At 39.2% G+C, this 23,151-nt stretch overlaps 1 protein-coding gene and 1 pseudogene across 2 annotated transcripts in view; one reads left to right on the top strand and one right to left on the bottom strand.

Annotated features, from left to right (window-relative positions):
• Nucleotides 1-7,715: 7,715 nt before the first annotated feature.
• Nucleotides 7,716-23,151, bottom strand: part of LOC112824627 (mitochondrial adenyl nucleotide antiporter SLC25A24-like) — a 75,141-nt gene continuing 59,705 nt past the window's right edge. The window contains exons 7-9 of one of the 2 annotated variants that reach the window (XM_073896213.1): nucleotides 21,039-21,189; nucleotides 19,521-19,630; nucleotides 7,716-7,962 (exon numbers count right to left, since the gene is read on the bottom strand). In XM_073896213.1, coding sequence (XP_073752314.1) covers nucleotides 7,912-7,962; nucleotides 19,521-19,630; nucleotides 21,039-21,189 — 312 coding nt within the window. In that variant the 3' untranslated portion in view covers nucleotides 7,716-7,911. Of the gene's footprint in view, nucleotides 7,963-19,145; nucleotides 19,631-21,038; nucleotides 21,190-23,151 lie in introns of those variants that run through there. The other variant, XM_073896215.1, reaches the window with a different exon arrangement.
• LOC112824452 (solute carrier family 2, facilitated glucose transporter member 3 pseudogene) lies at nucleotides 12,164-16,040 on the top strand (annotated as a pseudogene).

Raw genomic sequence — 23,151 nt, 5'->3', positions numbered from 1 at the left:
ACATGGTATTATTTTCCTTGAGAACCTACTGAGCTAGTCCCATACTTTAAGCTCTGATGTCTTACTTCTCTACTCACTTAGAAAAATTGAAGATAAGGTGGAATACACACACTTTTTAGGAATAGATAAGGACATTGTTTCACTTGCCATGGGGTTTGTGTGAAATATTTTCACTAGGTAATTTGATTTGATGCCTAATTCATAATTGTAATATGATGATGATATTAATTATATTAATAATCTTGATGATAGTCATATTGATAATAAACTTCAGGGAGATGGGTTTCTTGTTAAATTCTAGTATACATGTATAGTGGGTTCAGAATTGTTAACCTGTACCCCTATGGGAAACAACTTTTATAACTAGAGTATAGTATTCACATGCAATTCCTTTTGCCTTTAGTCTTACAGATTTGTGGGAACACTTTTGATGTTCATAATTCCATTTATGCAAGTAAAATGTGTTTATTATCTATTTTGCACTGTTTTAATTTTCATGAAACTTTTCAAGAACTATTATGCAAATCAAGGGGAAATTATACTTCCTTTGTTCAGAATGCTACTAAGAAATGTTTACCATTTTGGAAAATAATGTCACTGATGGTAACACTACTTGGTGGTTGAGCTACCAAAGCAACATTCCTGTGTTACTCTGCATCTGTTGTCACTTTGTTGTAATTCTGTGTGTGTGTGTGTGTGTGTGTGTGTGTGTATACAAATATGCTTATTTAGCTCTTTCAAAATCTCAATTACAAAGAAAAATATCTAAATATTCAGTTGGATATATTTTGTCTTACTTGGGTTCCATTGGAATGAGGTAGAAACTGGATTTTGAATCACGCTACTTTTTCTAGAAAACAGAGAAATAGGGGAAGGAAAGAAGATTACCTCAAACTACATTTAAGTGAAAATAGAAGACAGAGAAAATCTGAAAACTCAAAATTGGGCATGAGCACTACCAAAGGTAGGGGTGCTAAGAAACCTGCATAGGAGTTTGTGACATGTCTTAGAGAAGAACAGAGAGCCCAGCAGTGGGAGATCCCAGAGATTTCCACAAATGTTGCATTCTATAAGGATAGGACCCCATGTGGAAAAGAAACCATTGTGAGCAAAACTGAAGTTTGACGGGACATCAGTGGAAAAAGGCAAAGAGAAGAAAATGCCCAGAAAATGCTGGAAGATAGAGCCCTGAAGGGGCAGATTTCACAAAGTTCCCACAAACTTCTAAAAGTAAGTGCATCATCTTGGAAGGTGATTGCTATGTTTTTCTCAGTAATGGTAACCTACAAAGAATCTGTGGATGTCCAGGGGCCCTAAACTAGACTGGGTTCTGAGGGCCACAGGAGATAGGACTATACAAAGGTAGCTATTTTAGGTTATTTCCTTCCCTGAGCTATGAAGCTTGGAAAGCTATCCTGGCTTCCCAACCAACTCCACTGGAACTTCTAATTCTAATCCAGAAATTTCCATCTCATTCAACTATGATTAACAAAAATGAATATGCTCAGCATCTAGACTAAGGTAGTATAAGGAAAAAACGGAGTACCAACTTTCCTATAAATAAAAACTCCCATACACACAAATTCCTACTGCAGGTAGATGAAAATTATAAGCTAATATTCCTATGTATATTTTTTAAAAAGAAAAAATATAATGGAGCAATTGCAACTGTGAAGGAAGATGTAAAACAGACATAGAAAAATGGAAAACAGATAGCCAAACAATAGAAGGTTATGACTAGATAACATGAAAATGCGAAGTGGGAAATGACGTAACTCAAGAAAGCAACAAAAGAAAATTTTAAACCAGTTTGGAGTTTTAATTCGAATGCAGTATTAAATCAACAAAGAGTTTTCTGAATGCTTTCAAGATTTTTTTATCTTTGGTTTTTGGTGATTTTGCTTTTATGTGCTCAGGTACGGTTTGTATTTATCTTGCTTAAAGTTCACCGCCCTTCACTCTACCTCTGTCTTTCACCAAGCTGGGGACATTTTTGACCATTATTCCTTCCTTCAAATATTTTTTACATCCCATTTTCTCTCTCCTCTTCTTCTGAGCTCTAACATGCACGTTAGATCTTTCAATATCATGTCACAGACCACTGAAGCTCATTTGTCCCCCAATATTTTTTCTGTTCTTCAAAGTAGATCATAGCTATTGATCTATCTTTAAGTTCATTAGCTCTTTCTTCAGTCATCTCTAATTTGCTGTTCACTGTATCCAGTTCTTTTTTTTTTTCAGATATTTTTCAGGACTATAATTTCCATTTAGTTCTTTTATAGTTTTCATTTTTCTGCCAAAATTCCCCATCTGTGATCCATCCTGTCCAGTTTTTCCTTAATCCTTTAGCCTATTTATAGTGGCTGTCCTTCTCTGCTAATTCCAACATTTAGATTATCTGTGAGTCTGTTTCTATAAAGAGGTTTTTCTATTGATTTCCTTCTTTCCTTCTTCACTTGCAGTTTTTTTGTTTTGTTTTCTTTTTTTGTATACTGGCCATTAATGATAATACACTGATGCAACTCTGGATTTTTCTGTAGCCACAAAAAAATGTTTGAGTTTGAGTCTGATAAGGATTTAAAATAATTGGAAGATCACCTTGATCCTATGAGGGTTAGCCTTAGGTTTTGTTAGGGCAGGTTTATTTTAGCCCTTACTCCTAAGTCCTAGACATACTTTTAAGGCATGGCTCTTTTCAGGTTTTGATCAGAAATCCAAGGAGTTTATCCAAACCCTGCTAACTTGGCAAGATTTGAACTTCAAACTCCTAGACTTCCTTCAAACTTTGTAGACTTCCAGACTGGAATTTTTATATACAAAAATTTGTCTTGGAACAAATGATAAGCTTCATTTGGTCTCATGTAGTATTGGTCTAAGAGGTTGAGACAGTCCCCTAGGACTTATGTAAGATCATTATACTACTGTGGAAAGAACATTCATTTTGTACCAACAGAACTCAATTTGAATTACTAACTATGTTACGTTGGATAAATTACTTATCTCTCTGAGTCTGCCTTATATGTAAAACAGTGGTGATGTATTTTATAGAATTTTTTAGAGAATTAAATGAGACAGAATATGTAAAAAACCCAGTGGGGTTGCAATAAATTGCAATTACCTTGTAGTTTACAAAGAAGCAAAGATTACCAAAAACAAACAAACAAACAAACCAGGTTTGCTCTATTTAGAGTCAAAACTTATTTATTTGTGATAAGTGAGCTTAGGCTAACAATTTATTTCCCTCAGTCTTTGGGACATTTTAGGCACTCTGTCAAACTAACTGCTCTTTTGATACTTGAGAAGAAACAGAAGAGACACAGGGTGCCTAAGCCCATGACTTAGACTACAGGTGGAAAGAACCCTGCAGAAGCTAAAAGACTGAAAGGTCAGGCTTGAATATTCTGCCTGCAGAGTGGTCCTTATGAAGCTGGGACCCTCAAAGTGCTCCAACTCCAATATAATTCTCCCCTGGAAATAGTTGGCTCCTTCCTTGAAGGACAATAGCACACCAGGCAGAGATCACCTTTGTACATTACTTAAGTGATCTGGATCATAACCAACATTAGAGTTGCCAATTTTTGAAGTCTAAGCATATCTTACAAAAGTCCACATGTATTCTCTCCATACTGAATGGATTAATAAACTAAGGCTTATAATGGCTGTTCATATATTATGAAACAGTTTCATATCCCTTATCTCATTTGGTTCTGAAAACAATCTGGTCAATAAGGTTTTTAAAAAGGCAATATTAAATTGTCCCCACTTAAAAAATATGGAAAATGAGACTCAAAGATTAACTGACTCTCCAAACTTCAAAGGCAATGAATGATAAAGTGTCTCCAGATCACTTCTACTATGGTCCTTCTTTATCTTTAATTCATTTTACTAAGTGTTTTCTATAACCCACTCCTTAACCTATCCAAACCTCTTAGTTATATCATATAACATGCTGCTAACCCTCCAGAACCATGAGACAGAATTTCACTAATTTGTATCACAATTCATGGGGCACCCGGGTGGCTCAGTGGGTTAAGCGTCTGCCTTTGGCTCAAGTCATGAGGGCCCTGGGTTCAAGCTCCACATTGGGGCTCCCTGTTCAGGGGGAGTCTGCTTCTCCCTCTCCCCCTGCCCCTGCATAAACTATCTCTCCCCCCTTCTAGTGCATACTCTCTCTCTAATAAATAAATAAAATCTTTAAAAAAATAATTTGTGTCACAGTTCTGCAAGGTAACCCAGGCTTATCTTTAAATTCTAATGGTATCTGAAAAACTATGCAGAGGGTGTCTCAGTGTTAAATTGAACTTCTAACACCATAGATCTTATAATATTGTCCAGTTATTTTCTTCTGTGGCATTCAGACAGGATCTCTGATGTTTCTTCAAGATTAACTCTAACTCCGAGGTTTCAGTGTCCAAGTTACACTGTGATAACCATTTTTACATAAAGGTTACCCTTTGGGCATCTCAGTACCTAAGAGCAGGCTTATACTACATCTCAGAGAATTGAGAAGCTGTACCCTACAGACAGTGAGCTAAATCATCACTTTAAGGCATTTTAAAAAATATCCATGCCATCTCCAAGTATCTGGCTCACAATAGGCCTTCATATAGAATACAGGCCTGGAAGGTGAGGGATGGACACAATCCTTAATGAGAGAGAAAGTGTTAGGAGATCTGTTCAAGGCACTTATCTCTATAAACTTAGTTTCCTCATTTGGAAATTACGATAATCTCAGCCTTCTAACTCCAAATAGCCAAAACAATCTTGAGAAAGAAGAACAAAGCTGGAAGCATCACACTCCCTGATTTCAAACTATATTACAAAGCTTTTATAATTAAAACACTATGGTATTGGCATAAAAACAGACACATAATAGAACAGAAGAGAAAGCCTGGAAATAAGCCCATGCATATATGGTCAGTTAATTTACAATGAAGAAGTCAAGAATATACAATGGGGAAAGGACAGTCTGTTGGAAAAATTGGACATCAATATGCAAAAGAATGAAACTGGACCACTACCTTACAACATACACAAAAATTAATTCAAATTGGATTCAAGACTTGAATAAGACCAGAGACCCTAACAGAAACAGTAAGCTCCTTGACAGAGGTCTTAGTGATGATATTTTTTTAATCTGACACCAAAAGCAAAAGCAACAAAAGCAAAAATAAATAAGTGAGACTATACCAAACTAAAAGTTTCTACACAGACAAATGAAAAAGATGCTCAACATCACTTATCATCAGAGAAATGCAAATCAAAATTACAATGAGATATCACCTCACATCTATCAGAATGACTAAAATCAACAAGAAACAACAGATGTTAGTGAGGATGTGGAGAAAGAGGAACCCTCTTGCACTGTTGGTGGGAATGCAAACTGGTGTAGTCACTGTGGAAAACAGTATGGAGGCTCCTCAAAAAGTTAAAAATAGAGCTACCCCACAACCCAGCAATTGAACTACTAGGTATTTACCCAAAGAATACAAAAGTGCTAATTAAAAGGGATACATGGATCCCAATGTTTATAGCAGCATTATCAACAATAGCCAAATTATGGAAACAGCCCAAGTGCCCACTGATTGATGAATGGATAAAGAAGATTGTGGTATATACATACAATGAAATATTATTCAGCTGTTAAAAAGAGAATGAAATGTTGCCATTTACAACAACATGGATGGAGCTAGAGGGTATTATCCTAAGTGAAATAAGTCAGTCAGAAAAAAACAAACACCATATGATTTCACTCATATGTGGAATTTAAGAAACAAATGAGCAAAGGGAAAGAGAGAGAGAGAGAGAGAGAGAGAGAGAGAAAGACTAAGAAACAGACTCTTAACTATAGAGAACAAACTGATGGTTACCAGAAGGGAGGTGGGTGGGGGGATGGGTGAAATAGGTGAGGGGGATTAAGGAGAGCACTTGTTATGATGAGCACCAGGTGTTGGATAGAAGTGCTGAATCACTAAATTGTACACCTGAAACTAATATTATACTGTATATTACCCAACTGGAATTTAAATAAAAATTTAAAAAAAATTTTTAAGTTTCTCCACAACAAAGGAAATCATCAACAAATGAAAAGACAACCTATTTAATGTGAAAAAATAATTGTAAACCATATGTCTGGTAAGGGGTTAATATCCAAAATATATAAAGAAGCCATACAATTCAATAGGGGAAAAAAGGTTCAATTAAAAAGGGAGCAGAAGATGTGGCGCCTGCATGGCTCAGTCAGTTAAGTGTCTGACTCTTGGTTTTGGCCCAAGTCATGATCTCATGGGTCTTGAGATCAAGCCCAGCATCAGGCTCCATGCTCAATGGCGAGTCTGCTTGAGATTCTCTCCCTCTCCCTCTGCCCCTCCCCACTAGTTGTGCTCACTCTCTCTCTCTAAAATAAATAAATATTTAAAAAGGGGAGAGGGAGAATATCTGAATAGATATTTTCCCAAAGAAGACGTGTAGATGTCCAAAAGGTATGTGAAAGATGCTCAGCATCATCAATCATCAGGGAAATGCAAATCAAAACCACAATAAGATATCACCTCACACCTATCAGAATGGCTAGCATCAAAAAGACAAGAAATAAGTTTTGTTGAGGTTTGGAGAAGAGGGAACTTTTGTGCACTGTTAGTGGGAACGTAGGCCCAGGATCATAGGGGAAGAGAGGAAAAAATGAAACAAGACGAAACCAGAGAGTAAGACAAACCATAAGAGACTTCTTACCATATGATCTCACTGATATGAGGAATTCTTAATCTCAGGAAACAAACTGAGGGTTGCTGGAGTGGTGGGGGGTGGGAAGGATGGGGTGGCTCAGTGATGGACATTGGGGAGGGTATGTGTTGTGGTGAGTGCTGTGTGTTGTCTAAGACTGATGAATCACAGACCTGTACCCCTGAAATAAATAATACATCATATGTTAATAATAAAAAAAGATAAAATAATCATAATAATCTCAACTTTCTGTTAGAATGAAGCAAGAGAATCTTTAAAAGTGTCTTGAAATAATTACTGGCACATAGCAAGAACTTAATAAAATAAATTGGATTTTGACTTCTGATACAATAATTGGATCTACCTACTCTAAAGAGAAGCCCTTACTCAGAAGCCAGCATTTTATATTACAGCTATGGAAATAACATCCTAACTGGTCTTGCTGGCTCTACTGTCTCCTCTGTCAATGGCTTTCTTCTGTCATCAGTTATCTTCTTACACCAGAGCATGTCATTAACACATGTAACTCACAGCTCTCCATGACCTGGCACCAATCTATAGCAGTACCCTCATATCTCACTGTTTCTTCCTCTACACCATACATTTTTAAATGACCAGGATACTTGTCATTTCCCTAATGCTCCACAAATCACCCCTCCACTCTGGGTCCCCCCCCATTTCCGTGTTAGTACTCAAGTGATCTCATCAATTTGGAATGCATTGTGAAAGTCTATCCAAACAACTACCACCATTACTCGTTTCCTTTTTTTTTTTTTTTTAAGATTTTATTTATTTGACAGAGCGAGAGACAGCAAGAGAGGGAACACAAGCAGGAGGAGTGGGAGAGGGAGAAGCAGGCTTCCCGCCGAGCAAGCAGCCCGACGCGGGGCTCCATACCAGGCCTCTGGGATCATGACCTGAACCAAAGGCAGACGCTTAACAACTGAGCCACCCAGGCGCCCCAATTACTCAAGTTTCTTACACACCTACTCCTGGACTTCACATGAGATTTGCCTTCCTCCCCTCTGGTGATCTGTGGCTTAGTTTAGCTAACGTTCCACAATCCTCTCCTCTCTTACACCTCACGCCTCAACTACTCTTCCTTGTACACAAGGTTCCACTTACTCCCACCTTAACTGGGTCTGAGTAAAACATTCCTCTCTTTGTCCTAATTCCACATCAATCTTCTCATGACTTATTTGGTTTCCCAGGTACCCTGATACCAGCAAACAGTGTGCCCTGGAGAAGGAATGAAAGTATTCTGGTGAGTGGCAAGTATTAAGCTCCACTATAAATTAATAACTTTGCATTGTGATATGTATCTCAATCTTGTAATTTTAATTAATCTATAACCAAGAAACTGATCATCTTGAGGAAATTAATAAAGTCAAATTTTGGAATCAGCAAGGCCAAGACTCAAAGCCTGCACTTGAGTCAGTTTAGTGAGGCAGTTCATTTGAAATCTGTTGGTGGCCAACTCAACCCATTACCATCACCTCCCCACACTCTCGTTTAATTCCAGCAGAGAACAGGATTCATTTTTTCATAACAGTGCAAAGAAATATTTAGGACTTCCAAGGGCTGACTCAATCAACTCGTAAGCTGAAATAAGAATTCCTTCCACAGAGGCACAAGGTGGCGGAGGAGTGGGGGACTCCGTTTCAACCAGTCCCCTGAAGTTAGCTAGATATCTACCGAGCCATCCTGAACACCCACGAAATCAGCCTGAGATGTAAGATTATACGTCTGGATCTCTACAGGGGCAGGGGATCATCATTTGAGAGGTACAAAGGCCACTGGAAACTAATACCCCAATGCAAAAGCGTTGTGTGCCTGGGGACCAGCGATAGCTTGCAGAGCGTTGTGGGCTGGACTGGAAGAGCTTGATAACAGCACTCCAACAGAACACAGGGGCTTAAGGGGGGAAAGCCTAGACCCAGGCATCCCCTCATGCGGACCTGAGCCTGCAGACCTGGGGGCCCCACCGCCACCACTGCCCGCACCAGTGCCCACCCAGATCCGGATCGCTCGCGGTTTTGGAGGCACAGGGGGCAGAGACAAGCAGGGGCTTGGGTCCACTGCTGGGGGGATCGCTGGGGGCGTGCACCACCTGTGGGAGGCTGCGGTTTTCAGGGGCGCTTACAGAGGGGGAGACTGTGTGTTCTGGAGGATTCAGAGAGGAGCTGACTGTGGCTTCTCTCCTTTGGGGCGGAGGTCTGGGTACAGACATCTTCCTTTGCTCTGACCCTCCCAAAAGGCGGAAAAGCAGCCAGAGAACAAAAGCCCAAAACACCGGTTTCCATGGAGTCAGCCCCTTGATAAGGGGGCAGGGCAACTCCGCCCCAGCAGGATTGGCTGAAAAACAACGTGGCAGGCCCCTCCCCCAGAAGACAAGCTGGAAGAACAAGAGGAGAACAACCCGAGGGTCCCCATAAAACTGTAAAACCCCCACACCAGGGGGAAGAGTATATTGAGCTCCTGGTGTTGCCTCATGGCCTGTATATTTCTTAGATACAACTTTTTTTTTATTTTTTCTCATGTTTCTTCTCTGTTTTTTCTTTTTACCTACTTATTTCAACTAGATGTTTAGTACAACATATTCCATCGTAACTTTTTAACTTGTATTTTTTCACACATACACTTTTTTTCTTTTTATATACATATATAGAGATATACGCTTTAATGCAGGCCTTTTTTCCCTATTCAATACTACCTTTATATATACCAGTTTTAATCTCCCTGTAACTCTGGGAAGTAGTGCTCTCTTACAAAGAAAACAAAATATACCTAGGAAGAACTGAAACACCCTACCTCGCCCACATTGAGAGATTATAGCCCTACCTTCCTCCCTGCCCCCCCCTTTATTGAACTTTATAAATCTTATTCTTGGGTTTCATTTGGCTGGGTTTTTTTGGTGGTGGCTTCTGATAGCTCCACACTTTCCAGGGTGCACCTTGCCTGGATTGTGGTTGATATTTTCGACTCTGTACACCCCCTCAACAACCACTCAACAGAATGACTAGGAGGAGGAACTCCCAACAAAGAAAAGAACCAGAGACAATGGCTTCTCCCGCAGACCTAATGGATATGGATATAAGCAAGATGTCTGAAACAGACTTCAGGGTAACAATCATGAAGACAATAGCTAGGTTTGAGAAAACCATTATCAGCAACATAGAATCTCTAAGGGCAGAAATGAGAGCTAATCAGGCTGAACTTAAAAATGCTATGAATGAGCTGCAGTCTAAATTAGATACTCTAACAGCTAGGATAAATGAGGCAGAAGAACGAATTAGTGATCTAGAATATAAACTGATAGAAAGGAAAGAACAAACAGGAGGAAGCCTGGAACAAACAGCTTAGAATCCGTGAGAACAGACTTAGAGAAATCAACAATGCTATGAAACGTTCCAATGTCAGAATTATTGGGATCCCTGAGGGGGTGGAGAAAGAGAGAGGACTAGAAGATATATTTGAGCAAATTGTAGCTGAGAACTTCCCTAATCTGGGGAATGGAACAAGCATTTGTGTCCTAGAGGCAGAGAGGACCCCTCCCAAGATCATGGGGAACAGACCAACGCCTTGGCATGTAATAGTAAAACTCACAAATCTTAGAACCAAGGAAACCATCCTAAGGGCAGGTAGGGGGAAGAGATTCCTTAAGTACAGAGGGAGGAACATCAGAATAACATCAGACCTGTCCACAGAGACCTGACAAGCCAGAAAGGGCTTAGGGTACTAAATGAGAAGAACATGCAGTCAAGAATACTTTACCCGCCAAGGCTGTCATTCAGAACGGATGGAGAGATAAAGATAAAGAGCTTCCAGGACTGGCAGAAACTGAAAGAATATGTGACTACCTAGCTGGCCCTGCAATAAATACTAAGGGGGATTCTATAAAAGAAGAAAGACCCCAAGAGTTATATGGACCAGAAATTTACAGAGACAATCCATAGAAACAGGGACTGTACAGACAATAGGATAGCAAGAAACACATGTCTTTCAGTAGTAACCCTCAATGTGAATAGCCCAAATGCCCCCATGAAATGGCACAGGGTTGCAGATTGGATACAAAGACATGACCCATCCATATGCTGTCTATAAGAGACTCATTTTGAACCTAAAGACACCTCCAGACTGAAAGTGAGGGCATTTTTTTCATGCCAATGGACTTCAAAAGAAAGCTGGGGTAGCAATTCTTATATCAGACAAACTAGAATTTAACCCAAAGACTGTAATAACAGATCAAGAGGGACACTATATCATTCTTAAAGGGTCTATCCAACAAGAAAAATCTAACAATTGTAAATATCTATGCCCCCAACATGGGAGAAGCCAACTACATAGGCTGGCTGTTAACCAAAATAAAGCATCAGATCAACAATAATACATTAATAGTAGGAGATTTTAACACTCCACTCTCAGCACTGGACAGATCATCCAAACAGGAGATCAACAAAGAAACAAGAGCTTTGAATGACACATTGGACCAGATGGACTTCGTAGATATACACAGAAAATTCCATGCTAAAACAACAGAATACTCATTCTTCTCAAATGCACATGGAGCTTTCCCCAAAATAGATGACATACTGGGTCATAAATCAGGTCTCAGCCAATGCCAAAAGACTGAGATTATTCTCTGCATGATATCAGACCACAATGCCTTAAAACCGAAATTCAATCACAAGAAATATTTGGAAGGAATTCAAACATTTGGAAGTTAAAGAGCATCCTGCTGAAGAATGAATGGGTCAACCAGGAAATTAAAGAAGAACTTAAACAATTCATGGAAACCAATGAGAACAAAAACACATCAGTCCAAAACCTATACTGCAAAGGCAATCCTAAGGGGGAAATACATAGCCATCCAAGCCTCTCTCAAAAAATTAGAAAAATCCCAAATGCACAAGCTAACCCTACACCTAAAGGAGCTGGAGAAAGAACAGCAAATAAAACCTAAACCAAACAGGAGAAGAGAAATAATAAAGATTAGAGCAGAGATCAATGAAATAGAAACCAGAAAAACAGCAGAACAGATCAATGAAACTAGAAGCTGGTTCTTTGAAAGAATTAATAAGATCAATAAACCACTGGCCAAACTTATCCAAAAGAAAAGAGAAAGGACCTAAATTAATAAAATCATGAATGAAAGGGGAGAGATCACGACTAACACCAAGGAAATAGAAACAATTGTTAGAAATTATTACCAGCAACTGTATGACAACAAATTAAGCAACCTGGAAGAAATGGATGTCTTCCTGGAAACTTCCAAACTACCAAGACTGAAACAGGAAGAAAGAGACAATCTGAATAGACCAATAACCAGTAATGAAATTGAAGCAGTAAACAAAAATCTCACAAAAAACCAAAGTCCAGGGCCAGATGGCTTCCCAGGGGAATTCTACCAAACATTTAAAGAAGAAATAATACCAGTGAGGGTGAGATAAGCATCGGTCCTGGGCATCAGGAATAAAACTTGCTGCTGAGAAGAACATTTTGGAAGCTTTGTTGACTGGAAGAGGTGTCTCTGGGATTCCCATTCCTAGATCTTTGTTTAGGGCCATGAGGACACAGAAGGTCACAGTGCCTCTGATCTTTGCCATCTCCATTGCTACAATAGGCTCTTTCCAGTTTGGCTACAACACCGGAGTCATCAATGCTCCTGAGATGACCATAAAGGACTTTCTCAATTACACCCAGGAGGAGACGTTGAATGACCGTCCCACTGAGGTGTTACTCACTTCCCTTGGGTCCTTGTCTGTGGCCATCTTCTCCATTGGTGGTATGATTGGCTCCTTCTCCGTTGGACTCTTTGTCAACCGCTTTGGCAGGCGCAATTCAATGCTCATTGTCAACCTCTTGGCTATCGCTGGTGGCTGCCTTATGGGGTTCTGCAAAATAGCCCAGTCGGTTGGAATGCTGATCCTGGGCCGGTTGGTTATTGGCCTCTTCTGTGGCCTTTGCACAGGTTTTGTGCCCACATACACTGACGAGGTCTCTCCCACTGCCCTACGGGGGGCCTTTGGCACTCTCAACCAGCTGGGCATCGTCATCGGGATCCTGGTGGCTCAGATCTTTGGTCTGAAAGTCATCATGGGGACCGAAGAGCTTTGGTCCCTGCTTTTGGGTTTCACCATCATTCCAGCTGTCCTGCAAAGCGCAGCTCTTCCATTTTGCCCCGAGAGTCCTAGATTTTTGCTCATCAACAGAAAGGAAGAGGAGAGTGCTAGGGAGATCCTCCAGCAATTGTGGGGCACCCAGGACGTGACTCAGGACATCCAGGAGATGAAAGATGAGAGCACGAGGATGGCATAAGAGAAGCAAGCCACAGTACTGGAATTCTTCAGATCACGCAGCTACCAGCAGCCCATTATGATTTCCATCATGCTCCAGCTGTTCCAGCAGCTGTCTGGAATCAATTCTGTGTTCTATTATTCAACAGGAATCTTCAAAGATGCAGGTGTTCGGAGCCAATCTGTGCCACCATCAGTGAGGGAGTAGTTAATACCATCTTCACTGTTGTCTCTCTGTTTCTGGTAGAAAGGGCAGGGAGGAGGACTCTACATATGACTGGCCTTGGAGGGATGGCTGTTTGTTCCATCTTTATGACCATGTCATTGTTACTAAAGGATGGCTATAATTGGATGAGCTTTGTTTGTATCAGGGCTATCTCGGTCTTTGTGGCCTTCTTTGAAATTGGCCCAGGCCCCATTCCCTGGTTTATCGTGGCCGAACTCTTCAGCCAAGGACCCCGCCCAGCTGCAATGGCAGTGGCTGGTTGTTCCAACTGGACCTCCAACTTCCTGGTTGGGTTCCTCTTCCCTTCAGCTGCATTCTATTTAGGAGCCTATGTTTTTATCATATTCACTGGCTTCCTCATACTCTTCTTGGTCTTCACCTTCTTCAAAGTCTGAGACTCGTGGCAGGACTTTTGAGGAAATCACATGAGCCTTCGAGGGGCAGGCTCGGGAGGGAGGCTAACAGAGCTGAGAAAGGCCCCATCATGGAGATGAACAGCATCCAGCCCATGAAGGAAACTGCCACCATCTAAGCCATGCCTCCTTCCCGCCTCCCTTCCAACATGGAAAAGCAACCTCTCCCCAGATGAGGGAGAGACCTCATCAGCTTGTAACCCAGGACTGTTTCTGAATGCTGCTACTTGATTCCTTTCTCTTCCCACACACTCCATGAGCACTCAGAGGAACCCAGTGCAGGAGTTAGTTGTATCTTCAATGGCTTTTGAAAAATTTCATTTCTTGGACATTCTCTTCTGTTTAGGAGAGACCAAGCAAACCTACCTTCATTTCAGGAGGAATTGGCCACTTGCCATCTGACAGCATTGTCATCTCTTCCTCCCTTGGGTTCTAATAGGGCCTCACCAGGGCCAATATGGGAGGGGAGTAAGAGTGAGGTGCAGTTTCCCTGACCCCAGACTTCCCAGGAAGCAGATCTATGAGTGTGGAGGGCAGAGAGGGATTAAATAAGAGCACTGTCCTCGCTTCCATACAGCTCTGCAGAGCAAATTAACTTGAGTTTTATTTATTTTATCTTCTGGTTTTATTGCATAAATATTTATTCTTTTAAGTGTAAAATAATTTTACCAAATAATGAAAACAGAAGGAAATTGAGGATAGAGGGAGGTGCTTGAAGAGAGGTTCTAGGGTAGAAGATTTGATACTGGAGAGGTCGAGGTGCAATAAGGGGAAGATTCAGGGAGAAGTATAATGTGTTCTCAGAGGGTACATGATGGGGTGTGTGAACTTTGCACATTGCCTCTTAACCTTCAGGTGGAAACTCTCAAGTTTAATTTCTCAGAAAAGTGATGTGCCTGTATTAAGAAGCTACTGGTTACCTTTAGAACTTTTTTCTTTGTTTAAAATTATATGTAGTGTTACTTGAAATCTAGGGTTATTAAAATGGGCATTATAGCTAATGGTGGTGGATGGGTTCTAATTTTGGTTGGAGTCCAGAGAAGGGAAGGTTATTTCTAGATATCCTTTCTCCCCTCACTGGACAAAACAACTTCTTCCCCTTATAGTGGACTCACTGCAGGGGGTGGGGGTTAAAGTATTCCTAATACCCGCCTGGTGGGAGAGCCTTCCAAATGAGGAACCCAAAATAGTGATTCTTGGTAGAGGTTCTGTATTTCTCCATTTTGTTCTTTAGGAGATTTTAGTTGTTGATATTTTGTTTTAAGCCATAGCTTTAAAAGAATTCAAAGGAGAATGTTCATAAACTAACTTGGAATTTGTAACCTCAGCTCTGGGAGAGGATTTTTCCTGAACGATTATTATCTAGTTGAAGTATGTTGTTGCTAAAGGTCATCACATGCTTGTTCTGTTGCCATATTCGCATAGTATGATGTCAAGTGCCCTTAGGGGACCATACATTTGGGATAATATGAGTAAATGTGCAGGGTAGCCCACACTTGAGAGAGTATGAATGTATGTGCACTGTCACTTTGCTCTGGTGGAAGTAGATGGCTGGTAACTTGTGTCCTTTATGTACCTACAGCCCCCTTTTGAATAGAATGTGTTCAAACTCATCTCTCTCTATATAAAGAACACTGCCTCTGCTGGGTGGAATTTGCATCTGTTTCATTCCAGACTTCAGAGTTCAGACGCATTTGGCTACCTTTCCTTGTTGGACAACTGGGGGGAGAACTCCTTAAATCGTGAGATTGAGGGTGGAGGACTCTGCTTCCCCCTAGACCCAGACAATGGCAGTATGAAAGGAAAATGTGAGATCAGAACATGTGGCCTCTTGGAGGGAAGTCGTAGGGGAGAAGGAGCCTTTCTTTTAAGGGGTGAGAAACAAACTGAAGACTTCTAACTCTGGAGCATTTTAGAGAGCCAGATGAGGTGGAGGGATGTACACTTGCCCCAGGTCATGGACACCTGTACAATCATCTAGTTTCCCAGTATTTTTATAAATGGAGATTGGGCCCCATGACACCTACTCTGTCTTCCTTCTTTCATATGTTGCTTGATCAGCCTTTCTCTCCTTGGTGCTTACATACTTCAGACCTTTTAGCCAAACCCTTGCCTATGACAATATTTTAGTCACCAGTTGTCACTGTTCCCCCGGTCATTGAGCGTTTTGGGGGAAAAAACAGCTTATATGGAATGGGGCTTGGTTCAACAGGTGACTTTAACTGCACCTCTACTTCTGGTTCCTCAAAACCAGTGGGTTGGCAGTAATGCTGTGTGGAAGTTTTCCCATTTCTCAGTGACCAGATTGTGAATATTTCCAAATGGGTTTTCTATTATTAATGTTACTGTGATTCTTTGTTTTGAAATAAAAATTCTGAATGTGCATATGAAAAAAGAAAAAATATACATATGAAAAAAGAAAGAAAAAGAAATAATACCTATTCTACCAAAGCTGTTCCAAAAAATAGAAACAGAAGGAAAACTTCCAAACTCCTTCTATGAGGTCAGCATTACCCTGTTCCCCAAACCAGGCAAATCTCATCAAAAAGGAGAATTACAGACCAATATTCCTGATGAACATGGATACCAAAATACTCAACAAGATCCTAGCTGATAGGATCCAACAGTACATTAAAAGGATTATTCACCACGACCAAGTGGGTTTTATGCCTGGGATGCAAGGGTGGTCCAACATTCATAAATCAATGAATGTGGTAGAGCACATCAATAAAAGAAAAGCCGAGAACCATATGATCCTCTCAATTGATGCAGAAAAAGCATTTGACAAAATACAACATCTGTCCCCAATTAAAACTCTTCAGACTATAAGGATAGAGGGAACATTCCTTGATATCATAAAAACCATCTATGAAAAGCCCACAACGAATATCATTATCAAGGGGGAAAAGCTCTCCTTTTCCCTTAAGATCAGGAACATGACCGGGATGCCCATTCTCACCACTATTGTTTGACATAGTACTAGAAGTCCTAGCCTGAGCAATCAGACAATAAAAAGAAATAAAAGGCATTCAAATTGGCAAAGAAGAAGTCAAACTCTCCCTCTTCACTGATGACATGATACTTTATGTGGAAAACCCAAAAGACTCCACCCCCAAATTACTAGAACTCATACAGCAATTCAGTAATGTGGCAGGATACAAAAGCAATGCACAGAAATCAGTTGCTTTTCTATACACTAACAACGTAACTGTAGAAAGAGAAATTAAGGAATCAATTCTATTCACAATAGCAACAAAAACCATTAAGATACCTAGAAATAAACATAACTAAAGAGGTAAAGCATCTATATTCTAGGAACTACAGAACATTTATGAAAGAAATTGAGGAAGACACAAAAAGATGGAAAAATATTCCATGCTCAAGGATTGGAAGAATAAACATGGTTAAAATGTCTATCCTGCCCAGAGCAATTTACACTTTCAATTATATCCCTATTAAAATACCATTGGCATTTTTCAAAGAGCTGAAACAAAAAATCCTAAAATTTGTATGGAACCAGAAAAGACCCCGAATCACCAAGGGAATGATGAAAAAGAAAAACAAAGCTGGGGCATCACATTGCCTAACTTCAAGCTATATTACAAAGCTGTGATCACCAAGACAGCATGGTATTGGCACAAAAACAAACACATAGACTAATGGAACAGAATAGAGACTCCAGAAATAGACCCTCAACTCTATGGTCAACTAATCTTTGACAAATCAGGAAAAAATATCCAATGGAAAAAAGACAGTCTCTTCAATAAGTGATGCTGGGAAAATTGGACAGCTACATATAGATAAATGAAGCTGGACCATTCCCTTACACCATACACAAAGATAAACTCAAAATGGATGAAAGACCTCAATGTGAGACAGGACTCCATCAAAATCCTAGAGGAAGACATAGGCAGTAACCTCTTTGACATTGGCCACAGGAACTTCTTTTAAGACACATCTCCAAAGGCAAGTGAAACAAAAGCAAAACTGAACTTTTGGGACTTCGTCAAGATAAAAAGCTTCTGCACAGCAAAGAAAACAGTCAACAAAACTAAGAGGCAGCCCACGAAATAGAAGATATTTGCAAATGACATTACAGATAAAGGGCTGATATCCAAGATCTATAAAGAACTTCTCAAACTCAACACTCAAAAAACTAATAACCCAGTCAAAAAATGGGCAGAAGACATGAACAGACACTTCTCCAAAAAAGACATACAAATGGCTAACAGGCACATGAAAAAATGCTCAACATCACTAGCCATCTGGAAAATACAAATCAGAACCACAATGAGATACCACCATACACCAGTTAGAATGGCAAAAATTAACAAAACAGGAAACAACAAATGTTGGCGAGGATGTGGAGAAAGGGTACCCTCTTACACTGTTGGTGGGAATGCAAGCTGGTACAGCCACTCTGGAAAACAGTGTGGACGTTCCTCAAGATGTTAAGAATAGAGCTACAACCTACAACCCAGCAATTGCACTACTAGGTATTTACTCCAAAGATACAGACGTAGTGAAAAGAAGGGACACGTGAACCCCAATGTTCATAGCAGCAATGTCCACATTAGCCAAACTGTGGAAGGAACCGAGATGCCCTTCAACAGATGAATGGATAAAGAAGATGTGGTACATATACACAATGGAGTATTATTCAGCCATCAGAAACAAAATACCCACCATTTGCATCGACATGGATAGAACTGGAGGGGATTATGTTAAGTAAGTCAAGCAGAGAAAGACAATTATCATCTGGTTTCACTCATATGTGGAACATAAGCAGTAGCACAGAGGACCATAGGGGAAGGGAGGGAAATCCAAAGGGGAAGAAATCAGAGAGGGAGATGAACCATGACAGACTATGGACACTGGAGAAACAATCTGGGGGTTTCAGAGGGGAGGGGGGTGGGGAGGGGATGACAGGGTGAGAGGTACTGAGGAGGGCACGTGCTGTGATGAGCACTGGGTGTTACACTTAACTAATGAAATCACTGAACACTACATCAAAAACTAATTATGTACTATACAGTGGCTAACTGAACATAAAAAAAAAGAATTGCTTTGACAAGTATGAAATAATGGATTTAATCTTTAAAATTCTTCCTCTCAAATGTTTTCAATCAGAAGATAAAAAGAAAATTTGTCCAGTGCTGATTTGTTCTTAGTACTGACTTCCTTATCACAGCCAAAAATATCAAGAATAAAAATGAACCAAGAATGTTTATGTTTACAAGTAAAGTAGCCAGAGAAGAAATAGGTTATCATGCTATCATTATTCCATCCAGAATCTGATAGAAGGAACTATGAAGAAATTAGGAAACCAACGTTCCATTTTGCTTAAAAAAGAGAAACTGTGATCATTTGCTGTAACAGTGATTTTAAATGCAGTGATTTTTGTTTTAGTGTATAAAACATTTTCAAGCTCAGCTTTTCAAAAAATTATTTAAATAGAAAAAGGTTAACACAAGCAGCTACAACTGGCCAAATGTTTTATAATGTTACCATGGTATATCCAAACCCAATAAAAAGAAGTTTCAAGTTAAGATTCAAGGGAGAGTAGTGGGAAATGTAAATGGAATTCTGTGGATATTAAGGATTTTAAATTATTAAAGAACTTTACCAAAATGATTATTTAACTTATAAATTTTGTAATAGATAAAGAAAAAATGTTTTAACAATTATTTGATATGTCTTTCCTTTTAGGAAAAGACAAATTTCTCTTTACAAGCCAGGTATTATCTTACAATTAAGTGATTTTGGTAATGATAACAATTTGATATTTCACTTTTAAATTAATCCCAAATGTTATCCCACTATTTCATAAACTACATAGCTGATGCCTACTGCGGGAAGCACCTTTATGATGTTTGGGGTAAGACCCCTGAAAAATCCCCTTTTTCCTTCGTTGTTAAATATCTCTTGAATGAGATGAAACATAGAAGTTGTTGTTCCTTTTTCTTCCAGTGCTATAAATTGAAAAAAAATCAGTGTAATTCAATATTTAATCTTTGTACATTAAGACAGTCCAATGATTAATGAGAATTACAGAGGCTAAAATTACTTTAGAATATTCCTCTCTCCCTACTTATAGAATGGTCTTGTGCTGTCCAATATAGTAGCCACTAGACACTTGTATCTATTTAAATTTAAAATAAGTAAAATTAAGTAAAACTAAAAATTCAGTTTCTTAGTTGAATTAGCCACATTTCAAGTGTCTGATAGCCATGTGTCACTATTGGCTACCATACTAGACAACACAGATATAAAATATTTCCATCATTGTAAATTCTACTGGACAATACTTGAAAGTCTTTCATAAGGGACCTCAAAGGAGTATTTGGAATTGGGTATGACACAAATACTTTGATAGGGCAATTAATGGGTGATGGGATAGATACAGAGATGCCCCACCTGGATTGCAATATAAATTAAATCTGAAAATCTTACTAAAAAGAGGAGAAAATGTAAAAGAGTATCACCACATGACTCCTTAAATAATTTACTGAGGAAGATAATAATAGAATTATGTAAGGTTTTTTTTCCTCTTCTTGAAAAGTGATAAAGGGGGACGCCTGAGTGGCTCAGTCGGTTAAGCGTCTGCCTTCCGCTCAGGTCATGATCCCGGCGTCCTGGGATTGAGCTCCGCGTCGGGCTCCCGGCTCTGCGGGAAGCCTGCTTCTCCCTCCCTCTCCCACTCCCCCTGCTTGTGTTCCCTCTCTCGCTGTGTCTCTCTGTCAAATAAATAAATAAAATCTTTAAAAAAAAAAAAAAAGAAAAAGAAAAAGTGATAAAGGTATTTTATTTCTAACATTTCACTTGAGAGAACAAAACAGATACCCTCCCTTCTGCTTAATATCTCCTTGCTAGGGGGATTGCAATACAAATCCAATTCCACAAATGTATTATATTAAGTTCCTGATGCAGAATATAACAACGAGAGCAGAACTAGGGGCGAAACTGCATGTTCATACTGAGTAACTGTTGACTTAATTTGAAGAAAGCAAAATCTTTTCTATTGCTCGTCATGGTACTTCCTAATCATAAACTCCTTAAAGAGATCATTAGTAACTGAAGGAAATGTGGAAAGTCCCAAACAGAACTTTGGAGAAGAATAAAATCTAAAATTAACAAAAGGCTCTATAATAAAATAATAAATTCAAGATGCATGCCTTAAAAATCAGAGTCTGCTTTTGATTTATCAATTCTCCAGTTTTTCTGGGTTTTTTTTTTTACATCCTTAATTTCTACTTATTTAAAACAATCTAGTTATTTTAAAATGTTTTTAACTTAATTTTTATTAGTACTTCATTAAAGTTATTCTTAATCACTTTTTAACTGATTACTTCATTAAAAAAATAAAATAAAAAAACTCACCTTGAACCTGCATGCGAGTTCTGATAAGGGTCAGTGGGAAGGTGGCTATCTGAGCACATGTGTGAGACAATGTACTACATCCCAGCAAAATTATTATCCCAGGGTCTATAGACTCTGCCACGTGATGTTCTAGCCAATAATTCTTCAACAGCTGGCAGAGAAGATAGTAGTAAGTATCCTTTAAACACTATGCAAGTCTAAGTAGACTGAAGTTCACTGCTCATTCAATTTCAATAAACATATTGAGTAGCTTCTTGGTTCAAGAATTACACTGAGCATTGTCATAGACGTTCTCTCACTTAATCCCTACAGAAACTTCACAAATCCATACTGTCATCTCCACTTTATAAATTTTATAAATGAGGAACTAATTCAGAGAAACTAAGTTATCAAGTCACAACGCTGATAAATAAGAGTCAAGCTTAATGGCTTGGTTTTAATAACTGTTCTTTCCAAAATCTTTACGGAGGATTGGTCCTACTCCATGTACAGAGGAGGTTATCTGCCTACTGTCCTATCAGGGACAGGGCACACAGATGTTTTCTCCAAAAAATGTGTTCAGACGGGGCACCTGGGTGGCTCAGTCGTTAAGCATCTGCCTTTGGCTCAGGTCATGGTTCCAGGGTCCTGGGATCAAGTCCTGCATCGCCCTGCATCGAGCTCCCTGCTCAGTGGGGAGACTGCTTCTCCCTCTCACACTCCCCCTACTTGTGCTCTCTCTCTCTCTCACTGTGTCTCTCTCTGTCAAATAAATAAATAAAATCTTTAAAAAAAAATGTATTCAGACAACCTCAGTTTGAGTTCTCCTATGTTTTGCATCTCTTGGTGTGCTTTTGTTTAGTTTGGTTTTGTTTGTTCTATTTTGCCTAGTTGTTTTGGTTTGTAATGTCATTCAAAGACCCAAGCAAAATTCTGGAGATTCTCAAAGGGATTAACAGAATAATGTAGAGAAGACTCCATAATCCACTCTAGGTTAACAAAACCACATTTTCTGAACATTTAAGAGAGAGTCATCTTTCCAAATTTGCTTTTCCTTGAATAAAAGTGGCTAGAGGAAATTATTTTAAAGTAGTGGGTTTAAAAGATCACTAAGTGCTTTTAGAACTGTTCATTTATCAAAGGATACAGCTTTACCATTATATATTGAGGTAATTGTGAAATATATAATTTGATGCTTTTGAAAAAATATATTTCAAAATGTCTTTACTCAGTGCACTTATTAGTCATGCAACAAAAAAAAAGAGAAATGTGTAACGTCACTCTTACTCTGGTAAGAAAGCAAAAGATACTGAACTGCAGAAATAAAAGAATGGAGGGAGCCCAACATAAACAGCAGCAATGAATTTATTTTAATAAGACCACAGAAGCAGGCAAAAAAGGAGAAAAGAAATACATACTATATTGTTCAATACTTTAAACATCTATAAAAGATATATGCATTTTTAGTGCTAAACAAAATTGGCTATCTTTCCTAGGATTGTGGTACCACTTGCCAAAAATACCATTGGACCTGTGGCTGGAGAGCTGTCCTTCTTGCACGGAGAATGAGTTTAAGTGATACTAGTCACATACTCTCACCTGGTTCTTTATGACCAAATGGTATATATTGTTACAATAGTCTGCCTAAAACATATGTATGATCATAAAAATGAAATGATTGGCGAGAAGGGGAATAACTCGGAATCCTGCCTGATCAACAAGCACTACACTATTAGGATATTTGCCCTATCTCCATGCTGCCTCTCCCCCAGTAGCCCCCAAGGACTCCTCCAGCCAATTCTCATTTTCACAACTGGGCCACAACATCTCAGCTTTCTCAATCTTAACTGTACATCAGATTTTTCTAGAGAGTAAAAAACCTAAATCCCAGGCCTCCTCCCAGAATAATCAAATCAGAATCTCTTGGTTGTATCCCAAGAATCTCTCTTTTTTTTTAATTTATTTATTTATTATTTTAGAGAGAGAGAGAAAGAGTGAGTATGGAAGGGGGGGGGGGCGGGGGGAAGAGGGTGAGGTAGCCCAAGAGTCTTATTTTTTAAAGATCTACATACAGGTGATTCTGATATCCATCCAAAGTTGAGAACCACTATAACAGCATATAAGTTTATAAATA

Source organism: Callorhinus ursinus, unplaced genomic scaffold, assembly GCF_003265705.2.
Source record: "Callorhinus ursinus isolate GAN/ISIS: 27379988/994484 unplaced genomic scaffold, GSC_fseal_2.0 scaffold9, whole genome shotgun sequence".
Lineage (NCBI taxonomy): Eukaryota > Metazoa > Chordata > Mammalia > Carnivora > Otariidae > Callorhinus > Callorhinus ursinus.
Note: the sequence above shows the minus strand (reverse complement) of the source record. Positions and strands in the feature narration are given on the sequence as shown.